Here is a 14,077-nt window from a genome sequence, read left to right on the forward strand (position 1 = left end):
GTTGCGTGCTCGGATAAGGTTCTGATATGGACCTGGGGGGGACCCCCATGCCTTTTTTTGGCGTAGGGCTTCCCCTTTAAGTCCATACCAGGTGACGGGGCCAGCGACCCTCATTTGCTGGTCCCGGCTACCTGGAGCCGCGCTCAAAATGAACGGACTTTTCTCCGTGCCGGAAAAGTCTGTTCATTTCAAAAGTACGGCTGAATAGCACACACACGGCTGTATTGCCTGCCGGACTGCGAGTCCGGCGGACATATTTTGGTGCAAAACTACTTTCTTTTGGGTAAAAAAAGTGTGCCGGAGCCCACACATGGGGGGATTGTCTGGCGGACTCGAGTCCGCCGGACTTTTCCACCGGATTGTTTGATCGTGTGTACGCGGCATAACTTACACAAATGCACAACTTACAATCAGAGAGACAGCAATAAAGTTATTTACAAGATGGTATTATGCACCCGTAAAACTTCATGCCACTTTCCCCTCAGCACCTCAGACATGTATAAGAGGTTGCATCTCCGCAGGTTTAACCGCTTGCCGACCAGCCGCCATCATTATATGGCGGCAGGTCGGCACGTTCCCACGAACCGTCATAGCTATACATCGGCTGGCGGGATCGGGATAGCAGGCGAGCGCGTGCTGCCAGAGCTGGGTGCCAATGCTTGTGGACAACGGTCGCAATAACTGTGATCGCGAGCATGAGAGGCAGAACAGGGATGAGTATGTGTAAACAAACACTTCCCTGTTCTGTTCTGAGAGGAGTGACAGATCATGTTAGCTAGGAACCATGATCCCTCACTTCCTCTAGTCAGTCCCCTCCCCCTTCAGTTAGAAAACAAACAGGGAACCCAGTTAACCCCTTCTACCGCACCCTAGTGTTAACCCCTTCCCTGCCAGTGCCATTTTCACAGTAATCAGTGCATTTTTATAGCACTGATCGCTGTATAAATGCCAATGGTCACAAAATGTGTGAAGAGTGTCTGATGTGTCCGCCATAATGCCGCAGTCCCGATAAAAATCGCAGATCGCCGCTATTACTAGTAAAAAAAAAATAAGAATAAAAATGCTACAAATCTATCCCCTATTTTGTAGACACTATAACTTTTGCGCAAACCAATCAATATACACTTATTGCAATTTTTTTTACCAATAATATGTAGAAGAATGCTTATCGGCCTAAACTGAGAAAATTTTTTATTTTTTTTTTAAAAATGGGGATATTTATTATAGCAAAAAGTACAGAATATTGAGGGTTATTTACTAAAGGCAAAACCACTTTGCACTACAAGTGCAAATTACAAGTGCAAAGTGCACTTGAAATTGCACTTGGAAGTGCAGTTGCTGTAGATCTGAGGGGGACATGCAAGGAAAATAAAAAACAACATTTTAGCTTGCACATGACTGGATGATAAGAGCTTCCCCTCATTTCAGATCTACCCCTCAGCTTTACACCGACTGCACTGCCAAGTGCACATTCAATGCAATTTCAAGTGCACTTTGCACTTGTAGTTTGCACTTGTAGTGCAAAGTGGATTTGCCTTTCATAAATAACCCCCCATTGTGTTTTTTTCAAAATTGTCGCTCTTTTTTTGGTTATAACGTAAAAAATAAAAACCACAGAAGCAATCAAATATCACCAAAAGAAAGCTCTATTTGTGGGGAAAAAAAGGACGTCAATTTTGTTCTGGTGCAGCGTCGCACGATCGTGCAATTGTCAGTTAGAGCGACGCAGTGACGAATCACAAAAAATGGCCCGGTCATTCAGCAGCCAAATCTTCCAGGGCTGAAGTGGTTATTCTCACACATTTTCTGGGAATGTGAGAAAGAGGGAGAGCAGTAGGGGGGTGGTCCCTCTCCCGCTACCGATAATGTTGATCTTGCTGCCGTTACCGAGATATCCATCTTCAAAGTGCCGACGTATATGTACAGGTGGCAGTCGGCAAGTGGTTAACCACTTCAGCCCTGGAAGAATTGGCTGCTCACTGACCAGACCATTTTTCACGATTCGGCACTGCTTTGTTTTAACTGACAATTGCGTGGTCGTGCGACACTGTACCCAAACAAAATTGATGTTCTTTTTTTCCCACAAATAGAGCTTTCTTTTGGTGGTATTTGATCATCTCTGCAGTTTTTATTTTTTGCGATATAAACAAAAAAAGCGACAATTTTGAAAAAAACACAATATTTTGTACCTTTTGCTGTAATAAATAGCCCCAATTTTTTTTTAAAAAGCAAATTTTTTTTCAAAATTTAGGCTGATATGTATTCTTCTACATTTTTTTGGTAATAAAAAGCGCAAAAAGCGTATATTGATTGGTTTGCGCAAAAGTTATAGCGTCTACAAAATAGGGGATAGATTTATGGCATTTTTTTTCACTAGTCATTGCGGCGATCTGCGATTTTGATCGAAACTGCGACATTATGGAGGACACATTAGACACTTTTGACACATTTTTGGGTCAAATGACAGAGATCAGTGATATAAAAATGCACTAATTACTGTATAAATGTCAATGGTAGTGAAGTGGTTAACACTAGGGGGCGATCAAAGGGTTTACTGTGTTCCCTGTGTGTGTGGGTGTGTTTTCTAACTGTGGGGGATGGGACTGACAATAGGAAATGAGAAATCATGGTCCCCAGCTTGTAGGAACTCACGATCTCTCTCCTCTCATCACAGAACTGGGATGTGTGTGCTTACGCACACATGTCCCTGTTCTGCCTCTCCTGCCTGCAACCACCGGTCACAAGCATATCGGCACCACCGTGCACATGCCTGCTATCCTAGCTAAAGGGGCCGACGTATAGCTACGATGGTTCGTGGGATCGTGCCAACCTTCCGCAGTATAATGACGGAGGCTGGTCGGCAAGTGGTTAAACCCTAAATAATAATACTCTTCATTAGAGATCATTGAAGGACATAAGTTGTTTATTGAATTCAAGGATACTACTGTTAGCATGTTAGTCAATCATAGCATGTACATCTATCATCTACTGTATACATTAACATCATTTTCCTTACTTGTGAACCATATGTAATGCATTTTTCTTGACATATGATATCAAATTTTGTACCACTTTTTTTTGTACTCAATAAAAATAATTTGAAAACAAAGTGAGATTTGAGGGAATGTCCACTATATGTATATGTAGCACCCTGAAATTAGGCAGGGTTGCTCCTAAATTTACCTGCCAGGTAAAGTTGCCTTGGCCAATTGCTAGGGATCAATTTTTTTCACCCTAAGCCCTACACACGGTTGGAGATTCCGACGGAATGTGTCCTATCGGACCGTTTTGTCGGATAATCAGACTGTGAGTGGTCTCCATTGGACTGTTTCCGTCTGAGTATCCGACGGACCAAGTTTTCCAACTGTAAAATTTTCCGTCAAAATGCTCCGATCGGACATACTCCGATCATGTGTAGCCTACTCCGACGGACAAAGTGCCACGCATGCTCAGATCAAATTCCTAGACCAAAGCTATTGGCTACTAGCCTGAACATAGTCCCGTCGTAACGAAATAACGCCATCACGTTATGTACAATCGGATTTTCCGACAACTTTGTCCGACCGTGTGTATGCAACAGTTTCGGACAAAATCCGTCGGACAAATCCAACGGATTTGGTTGTCAGAATGTCCGACCGTGTGTACAAGGGATAAGTCTGGAATTGCTGCACTTATCTATTCTGTCGCTGGGTGGCCGGGTACCTGGTGACAATAGATGAGATAAAGGCGATGCAAGAACAGATTAGGAGTACATGGGGTGTCTCAGCCAATGAGCAGGGAGGTTTTCTCTGCCCCTTAGCCTGCTGGGAGAACCTATATATTTGGGTGGAGTCAGGTGATCTAGGTTCTGTGGCACCTGGACAGCTGTCTAGGTGGACATGTGTTGTACTGCCCGGGCTGCTAGGCCGGAGTTTGGGCCTATCCCAGGTACATCTGGCTGCTACTCTGTCTGAGGGCCTATCCAGAAGCAAGAGAGCAGCGTAGGGTTGGGATTGCGGCTTGCAGTTCAACCAGAAGTGTCTATTCTGCCAGATGGAGAACCTGTCATCATCAGAGGTAGAGGGGAAGCTGTTGCCACTAAGGGACCATCCACCTTGTTACCAGGGACCACCGTGAGTAGCTGAAGCAAGTACCGGAGCAGTATTCTCACCAACTGGGACGTTGAAGAATCTGGAAACTTCAGCAGGTGCCAATGCAGGGACCCAGCCAGTGGGGTGACACTTCAGGAGTATCTGAAGTGCCAAGCCAGGGACTCAGCAGGGAAGCGGGGGTGACGCTTGAGGAAGATACTCAAGTAAGAAGATTAGAATAGCTCACAGGAATCAGTAGCAGTGAATCAGCAAGTCTAGTGAGAGAGACTGGGAGCTCAGCGTGCTAAGGATCTACAAGAAGTGATTAAAGGTAAGTAAGTAAAGGAGTAAGTAAAGGAGTTTGTTACAACTTTAGGTGTTAGGAACTGTTCTAAGATTGTTGCAACAGGAGACAGAGCTCCTACACATGCAGATGTGGTGCCTTTACCTGCATGGCTGTCTACCTGTAGAAGTCTCTCAGTCTGCCTATTGACTTGGCAACTACTTTAGGGTGTCTTGTCCCTAAACCCTTTCTCCCACAGTTCTGTTCAAGAGAAAATAAATCTCTTTGCATTGAAGAAGTGTCTGGTGCCCATGAATCTACCTCACATTACACCCACTATGCCTTGCAACCCAATGAAGATGAATGGAAAACTCTGGACAGCTGCACTCCAAAGAAAATGTATTTTGCCCTTTATTAAAAAATCAGAAGCACACTGTACAAGCCACAGCAAAGCGATACAAACAGGAGCTGACACATTTCACACTACAGAAAGTGCTTACTCATAGCTCAGAGTTACCCTGGGCTCTTCAGTTCTAGAGAAGTTTTTGTTTCGGCTGATCTGCCTGGAGTGGTAGTCCCTCTCCCTATGCCTTGTAACCCACTTTATACAGAAGGATGCCAGCTGTTCCTGGCTCTGGAGGTTCTCATTAGACTAAGGGAGGCCTGGGATCTTGCTACATGTAGAAAAGTCCCTCTGGTGCGGTTGCCTTTTCTCTGGGTTGCATCTAAAAGAAAATTCCCCCTTTCTGAAAACCTATGACCTAGCTTCATCAGAACGTAGTAATCTGTACTCCCGACCTCATTTTGAATGTGTTTTTCTGTAATTGACTCTATTAAGATGAGTCATATGTACTAATTAAGCCAATTCTGAGTATTATATATGATGTATTCTCAATGTTACAATAACCAAATATTATAACCTATGACTATGCTTCTTTTCCTAACATTAAACGGTTCTAATATAACTATTTCTGTTCATGATGTATATCATGCTTATTACTATATTTAATTTGAAATCTCAATAAACCTTTATTATGAAAAATGTATTAATTAATTTCATGAATTTAGTTAGTACAGTGAGTTTAAAAAAAAATGTAATCAAAAAATTATTTTATTTCAGTAATTCAATTCAAAAAGTGAAACTCATATTTTATGTAAATGCATTTATTCTGACTCTGATTGTTGTGAAGCGACTCGCCCTTGTGAGACCTCTATGCCTGGCCTGTATAAGATAGAATTACTGAGGACAATCCTCATCAGATAGCTTGAACGCACCAAATACCGATTCCATCCACAAGATCCTTTTATTCTGAACATCAGGTTACAGCAGATGACAGGATACAAACAGATGAATAGGTTGTGGTATTTATGCGGTCAAAAGATGATATTGTCTGTAGTTTACAATGCAGAATACATGTGCCCTGCTACATGTGGCTTGATGCTGCATCCATGACACAGGAAGTACAAAAACAGGAAGAAGGGTGGAGTATTACATATAAAAGGAAGTGTGTGATAACATAAGGGAAAATAAACTTGAGAAAACAAGTGCATTACCACAAAAGGTTGCTAGATGGCAGCATGTGAACTAAATATAAACATCCATAGAAAATGGTTAGGAAAACAGTCTATATAAATTCTATGCCCTGTTGGGGCAGCACAGTGTTACACAAAGAGTGATATATTTCAAGCATTTTGATGATTATCTTCCTGTTAAAAAAAAAAAATGTTGATGATTATGGCTTACAGCTAGTGAAAACCCAAAATTCAATATCTCAGAAAATTAGACTATTACATAAGACCAATAAAAAAAAGGATTCTTAATAGAGAAATGTTGGCTTACTGAAAAGTATGTCCATGTACAGTATGGTATGCACTATACCAATACTTGGTCGGGGCTTGTTTTGCATGAATTACTGCATCAATGTGGCATGGCATGGAGGCAGTGGAGTAGTGTGAGGGGTGCGGAGGGAGCCGTGGCCCCTGGTGAAACATTTAGGGGGCGAGTTTCCGCACCAGTGTGTGTCAGTACTGGCTGCCTCCTGCTAACTTCAATTTCTTGTATCCCCGCACTCTGGCCGGCATGTTCAGTCTCTGGCGCCCTGTGATTGGGTGTATGGGGTAATGTGCGGCGGCGGGGCTGGCCTGTCCACGATCGCTGTTGCTCCTGGAGTGCTACCTCCGCAAGTGTTCAGTCTCGGGCACCCTGTGATTGGGCAAATGGGGTTATGTGTGGAGGTGGGACTCTAGAAGCAGCCACGATCGTGGAAAGGCCAGCTCCGCCGCTGTACATGCCCCCATACGCCCAATCACAGGGTGCCAGAGATTGAATATGGCGGAGCGTGGGAGACACAAAAAATAGAAATTGTGAGCCGCCGCTGTCTTCTCCTCCTCCTCCTCTCCTCCGGGACGGATGCAGAACAAAGAAGAGAAGGTAAGACTTCCTCGTGATTGTGAGAGTAGAGTCATGTTGCTGGCCCCAGGGGGGATTGACATGGTCTGGGGAGAGGGAGCAGCCAGAGAGAGAGAGAGTAGAAGAGCAGCTAGAGTCAAGCCGTGTAGTGGTCAGTATAGGAATACTGTAGGTAGGATAGTGTAATGGCCAGTGTAGTGTAGTGGTCAGTATAGTGGTCAGTGTAGTGGTCTGTGTAGTGTAGTGGTCATTATAGTGGTCAGTGTAGTGTGTAGTGGTCAGTATAGTGGTCAGTGTAGTGTAGTGGTCAGTATAGCGGTCAGTGTAGTGGTCAGTATAGTGTAGTGGTCAGTAGGGATGAGCCGAACACCCCCCAGTTCAGTTCGCACCAGAACCTTCGAACGGACCAAAAATTCGTACGAACTTTAGAACCCTATTAAAGTCTATGGGACTCGAACGTTCAAAATCAAAAGTGCTAATTTTAAAGGCTAATATGCATGATATGCAACAGACAACACCAGCCATAAGGGGTATCTTCAGGTGTATACTGTGCTGGAGGCACACAACACCCACTAATTCCTGCAGATGCCTGTATTAGAGAACACCAGCAAAAAAAGGGTAGAGACAGGTGTATACTGTGCTGGAGGCACACAACACCCACTTTAAAACCTGAAGATGCCTGAGAAAACAACACTGTCCCTGCCTATCTTGCTCTGTCCCTGCACGCCGGAACACACTACACAAGGCCGCCGCGCTGGTGGCCTTATATAGTGTGGGGTGTGTACTAAACCCCCTAAAGCTATAATTGGCCATAGGCATCCTGCCTGTGGCCAATTATGGCTCTCCTTGCTGCCAGCGCTGTGATTGGCCAAGCATGTGGGGTCACAGTGCATGCTTGGCCAATCATGAGCCAGCAATGCACTTCAATGGCGTAGTGCATTGTGGGCCGTTCGTGCCATACGAATTTGGTGTGAAGGTCCACAAAGTTCTGAAATCGCCGAACAGGCGAACGGCCAATGTTTGAGTCGAACATGTGTTCGAGTCAAACACCGAGCTCATCCCTAGTGGTCAGTATAGTGGACAGTATAGTGGATAGTGTAGTATAGTGGTCAGTATAGGAATCAAGTAGGTCAGTGTAGTGTGAAGTGTAGGAATCAGGCTGGTCAGTGTAGTGTGAAGTGTAGTGGTCAGTGTAGGAATCAGGCTGGTTAGTGTAGTGCAGTGGTCAGTGTTGTACAGTGTAGTGGACAATATAGTGGTCAGTGTAGTGTAGTGGATAGTGTAGTGGACAGTATAGTGGTCAGTGTAGTGTAGTGGACAATATAGTAGTGAGTGTAGTGTAGTGTAGTGGACAGTATAGTGGTCAGTGTAGTGTAGTGGACAGTATAATGGTCAGTGTAGTGTAATGGATATTGTAATGGTCAGTGTAGTGTAGTGGACAGTGTAGTGGACAGTATAGTGGTCAGTTTAGTGTAGTGGACAGTATAGTGGTCAATGTAGTGAAGTGTGGTGTGGTGGTCAGTGTAGTGTAGTGGACTTTCCAAATTAAATGCAACATTTTCCACAGTCCATGATGATTTGGGGAGCCATGTCATCTTCTGGTGTTGGTCCACTGTGTTTTATCAAGTCCAAAGTCAGCACAGAACTCTACCAGGAAATTCTAGAGAACTTGATGCTTCCCTCTGCTGATTAGCATTATGGAGATGCTGATTTCATTTTCCAGCAGGACTTGGCACCTGCCCACACTGCCAAAAGTACTAATACTTGGTTTAATGATCATGGCATCACTGTGCTTGTTTGGCCAGTAAACTCGTCTGACCTAAACCCCATAGAGAATTTGTGGGGTATTGTCAAGAAGAAGATAAGAGAGACACCAGACCCAACAATGCAAATGAGCTAAAGGCTGCTATCAAAGCAACCTGGGCTTCCATAACCCCTCAGCAGTGGCGTAACTAGAACCTTCAGGGCCCCGATGCAAGAAACCATGAAGGGCCCCCCTGAACCCCAGCCAGGGCCCTTCCCTCCGAGTCCGGCGGTGGAACTCCAGGGCGTGGTCACAGGTATGACCTTTGTGAGCCCTGTAGTTCCACCACTGGTATCAGTAGTTTTTATTTTTTTTTTTTTTTTAATTTTTAGGTGCCCCATTGGGGGACTGTCCCTAGGTAAGATTGGGACCCCGTCCCCAGAAGAGATGAGGTCCTTTTCTCCAGGGCAGATTAAGTTACTGCCCCCAGGTGAGAAGGGGTCCCTGTCCCCAGGGGGATATGGAGGGGGTATGTTATAGTGTGTGCTATCTGCCTATGCTGCTGCCTGCCATATGTAGAGGGGGTTGCATGGGCCCCCTGCATCACAGGGCCCAGTTGCGGTCGCGACTGCTGCACCCCCTATAGTTACGCCCCTGCCCCTCAGCAGTGCCACAGGCTGGTCGTCTCCATGCCATGCTGCATTGATGTAGCAATTCATGCAAAAGGAGCCCCGACCAAGTGTTTGTATAGTGCATACTATACTGTACATGGACATACTTTTCAGGAAACCACATTTCTCTATTAAAAATCCTTTTTTTTTTATTGGTCTTATGTAATATTCACATTTTTTGACATACTAAATATTGAGTTTTCACTAGCTGTAAGCCATAATAATTAAAATGAAAAAAAATTTTAAAAAATACTTGAAATATATCACTCTGCGTGTAATGCATCTATATAAAATATATGAGTTTCACTTTTTGAATAGAATTACTAAAATGTTAACTTTTTTTATGATATTCAAATTTTTTAGATGCACCTATACAGTAATTCCAATAATTGGTGCATTCTATGTCTGCCTGGAGTTAAGCTGTAGGCCCAGAGCCATCTTTTTTATAACCTGAGAAAATACATATCAGTAGGTCCTGATACATACCGGTATGAATGCAGGATGTGCACTTGTATCTATGTATTACCTTTAGCTCAGAACCTGTCAATGTCAGGACCAGTCGTTCATCAAGGTGGTAGCCCAGCACTAAATAGTCCAGGACCTGCTCTGAAAACCAGAAGTAGAGCATCCTGTCTTCTGTCAGCAAGGAGGGTGTATATATGGAGCTGTTATAATAAACACTATGGTTCTTGTATTCCAAGAAACCCTAAGGAAAAAAACAAAAAGAGACAGGTTTTAAAGATATGCTAAATGTGTTTTAAAATGTTTAACAGAAACTACAGAAGAATTTAGTCAATAAAAGAATGGAATTTTATTGTGCAGTGCCATATGTTTCCTTAGACCTGACGAAAGCAACTACAGGGTAAACCACATGGATAGTGTATTATTTCCAACCATTCCGAGCAGACTCAGAAGCAGTTCATAGACATGATATGACAATTACATCATCTGGCTACTTTCACGCAGATAGGGAGACAATCTCATGTCTATGGTAGCGTTAAACACCAGTTGACCTGACAGCCATGGTGATTAGCATGTTGCATGCTCCATTGGCCATGTAGTGGAAGCTGCATCTCAATGAGAGAAAACCTTAACCCATAACAAGGCATATGATAAAAATGCTAATGCTGGTAAAGAGAAACCTTTTAATCTGCACCATATACAAAACTGTCATTTGGAACGTCAGCAGCCCTTTTGGGAAAGCCTGTACTTTTCCAAGAGATGCAGTGCTTTCTCAGAATAAGGCATGCAGTAATTTCAGCGTGGTGCTCTAGGTATACAGCATGCAGCCTGTCACTTATACATAGTAAGTAGCGCAAAAGAGAAGGGGCTGCAGCATTATTAAGAGAAGAGAAAAGATGTTACAATGAAAGTAACCTTATTGCTTCCTTCGGGAACAAAAACCAAAAGTAACTTGTAAGCCCTTGTACACACGGTCGGACATTCCGACAACAAAATCCGAAACTTGTGTTGCATACACACGGTCAGACAAAGTTGTCGGAAAATCCGATGGTAGGTAACGTGATGACGTTATTTTGTTAGGACGGGACTACGTTCAGGCTAGTAGCCAATAGCTTTGGTCTAGGAATTTGATCTGAGCATGCGTGGCACTTTGTCCGATCGGAATTCTCTACACACAATCGGACAAAGTCTGATCGGATCATGTTGTCGGAAAGTTTTATAACCCAGCTCTAAAACTTTGTCCGTTGGATATTCCGACGGAAATAGTCCGATGGGCCCACACACAGGGCCGCTGATAGGGCAGTACAGCCAGCCCTGTTGTACTGGGCCCAGCCCCCATCAGCTCCACAGGGGGGCCCGGGCAACTTTAGAGTTCATTTATGCATATTAAAATTTCGAAACCATTCCCCCGCTACTACTTTCTTAGAGAAGGGTTTTTCTAATTACATTTTCCTGGGCCTCATCTGGTCTATAGAGGGGCCTAGGAGATGAGCGCAGCGTTCGGACTATTTCTCCTTTTTCGGGCGCATGTACATGAAGCTGGCCCGCACATTGTTCTGCTAGTTAATTAGTCCCGGCTTCCGCTGCTCACTGCCTTCCCTGGCGGAGTGATACTACGAGGCTCCGCTTAGCTCTGCCTCTCATTTTCAGGTGCCGACTGCTGAGACTCAGACAAGGCGACAGGCGGCTCAGTGGATGAGAGAGATAGGCTGCACTGATGGGAGCCAGAACCTGGGGGGTCTCATGCACTGCACACAGTAAGTGGAGCACAGAAGTTGAATCCTTCACTGCGTCTCACTTAGGTACAGCATAGCAGGTCATGATTATCAGCATTATGACACTCATGCAGGCAGCACAGTCTGCATTTGTTCTGTCAAGGATCTGTTACAGTGTGTCCTATTGCTGTTTGGTGCTTACTTTGTTATGGCTGTATTGGGTTATAGTTTGTAACACACAGTACAGCCATAAGTTAACAAAGTCAGCACCCAAACGCCGAGTGACACTGTGAGATCCATGACAGAGCACATGCTGACTGTGCTGCCTGCACAATTTTCATAATGCTGATAATCATAAGACGCAGTGTGATGTTACTTTACACTTGCGTTTGGGGGGGGGGCAGTAAACATGCCCCCCCCCAACCACCCCCTTTAACCGCTTCTTGTCCAGCAACATACTGGTACATTGCTGGATTGGAAGGGTGATATCTTTGTCATCGCTGCAGCAATGATCAAGATATAATTTTTTAGCCGCGACGAGTCTGCACAAAGTAAAAGTAATCCTAGTGGCTAAGAAGCCCCTGGATTACTTTTACAGGCAGTGGAAGGGGGTTCCACCACCGTCCCTCCATCACCTTTACTTGGCTCTCCCGTGCCAACAGGGGTCCCATTAAAGATGTGAGCAGCAACATCTAGTTCCTGGGACACAATATGCGTGCATATGTAAACAGTGACAAATCTGCAGATGTTGGGTCAGGGAAGGAGCCTGGGGTGGGGTCGAGGACGGGGTTAAAAGGGGCCCCGTCGGGTAGGCTGTACGGGGCCCCATGATTTCTAACAGGGGCCCTGCCCACACACACAGTTGGATTATCCGACAATGTCCGATTGGACATTTTCCGTCAGAATGTCCAACCATGTGCACAAGGGCTTAAAGAAGAGGACTATTCACATTTCCAGCAAGCTGTGTGAAGAAACTTTGCTCTCTTGCAGAACTCGAGGTATCACTGCTATCCAACACTTCTGGATTTCAGATAACATGTGCCCCTGGTCACTACTGTTTCTCCTACTGACTCCTACATTACTATAGAACATAATGGAGAAGCCACTGTGGTCAGCAGTGGACACATTATCTTACTCGCCAGGAAGTGTCAGATAGCAGTGGTTCCCAGAGCTCTATGAGAACCAAATTTCAAGGTGGGAACAGAGCCACAAGGAAGAGATTATTGTGTACCATAGATAGAGTGCCCACAAAACGTCACCCATAACTAAAAAAGTTCCACACGTCAGTGCCATTTTTTTTTTTTTTACTATAGGCTGATCAAATTTAAATACCGTGTTTCCCCAAAAATAAGCCCGGGTCTTATATTAATTTTGGCAACCAATGATCCAGTAGAGCTTATTTTCAGGTTAGGGCTTTTCATGTGCTGTCTTCTCTCCCCCTCTCCCTCCCTGCCTGTCAGGAAAAGTAAAAGTGCTTGTAAAATCCTAGAATGCACTGTAGTTACAGTATTATATACTGTTAACTGTGCATTTTTCTGTAATCTATTTGTGATAAATACCTTCTTATAGTGCCGCTTGGCCCTTCCGTGACCCGCGGGTACTCTCTTTCCTGCTCCGAGCCCTGCAGAGGGGGGCCAAGGCCCCTTTGTTACAGCGCTGAGCTGCGCTGTAATAAAGGTATTTATCACAAATAGATCACAGAAACATACACAGTTTACATTATATAATACTGTAATACAGTGCATTCTAGGATTTTACAACAACTTTAAACTAGGGCTTATTTTCAGGGTAGGTCTTATTTTCGGGGAAACATGGTATATATATATATATATAGCACCCTGTAGTGTGCTATTAGAGAGCGTGCAGGAAAAATAGGATTTTTAAAACAGCTTACCTGTAAAATCCTTTTCTTTGAAGTACATCACGGGACACAGAGCCATAGTAGTTACTATGTGGGTTATAGGCAACCTTCAGGTAATGAACACTGACACGCCCTAAGACAAAAAGTGCACTCCCTATATAACCCCTCCCACTACTGGGAGTACCTAAGTTTTGTAGCAAAGCAATACACGTGTATACCAAGAAGGGAGGCCGCACGGCCGTTCTGATCAGTTCCGGCAGCGGCTGTCACTCACAGCCGAGCAGAGTGAAGCCGCCTCCCCCTCCTCCATGCACAGCACTGTGTAGACATAAAGGAGGAGGGGGAGGCGGCTTCACTCGTGAAGGGGATTATTGCGCCGGGTCCCGGATCACTGAGCCGACAGGTGTCACTCCACTCGGGTGCTGCTCGCACCTCTCCCCGTTAATGCCACTGCCTTGGGCTCAAGGTACATTATGGGTCCTTAGGGGAGTCTTTGCACTGTAGGGGGGTTCTTTACTGTAGGGAGTCTGTGCACTGTAGGGGGGTTCTTTACTGTAGGGGGTCTGTGCACTGTAGGGGGGTCCTGCACTGTAGGGGGTCCTGCACTGTAGAGGGGGTCTGCACTGTAGAGGGGGTCCTGCACTGTAGGGGGGTCTACACTGTAGAAGGGGTCCTGCACTGTAGGGGGTCTGCACTGTAGGGGGGTCTGCACTGTAGGGGGAGGGGTCTGTACTGTAGGGGAAGATTTGGCACTGTAGGGGGGTCTGTACTGTAGGTGAGGATTCTGCACTGTAGGGGAGTCTGTACTGTAGGGGAGTCTGTACTGTAGGGGAGTCTGCACTGTAGGGTGGAGGGGTCTGT

The 14,077-nt window shown here is 45.0% G+C and overlaps 1 protein-coding gene across 1 annotated transcript in view; it reads right to left on the minus strand.

Moving 5' to 3' along the window:
• The window catches only part of CETP (cholesteryl ester transfer protein), a 95,614-nt gene that overhangs the window by 25,019 nt on the left and 56,518 nt on the right, over window positions 1–14,077 (minus strand). Inside the window, exon 9 of the mRNA XM_077454783.1 lies at window positions 9,705–9,884. Coding sequence (XP_077310909.1) covers window positions 9,705–9,884 — 180 coding nt within the window. The remainder of the gene's footprint in view (window positions 1–9,704; window positions 9,885–14,077) is intronic.

The sequence above is a fragment of the Lithobates pipiens genome, unplaced genomic scaffold, assembly GCF_037356315.1.
Source record: "Lithobates pipiens isolate NorthernLeopardFrog02 unplaced genomic scaffold, aLitPip1_a1.2 Scaffold_10, whole genome shotgun sequence".
NCBI classification, from domain to species: Eukaryota; Metazoa; Chordata; class Amphibia; order Anura; family Ranidae; genus Lithobates; species Lithobates pipiens.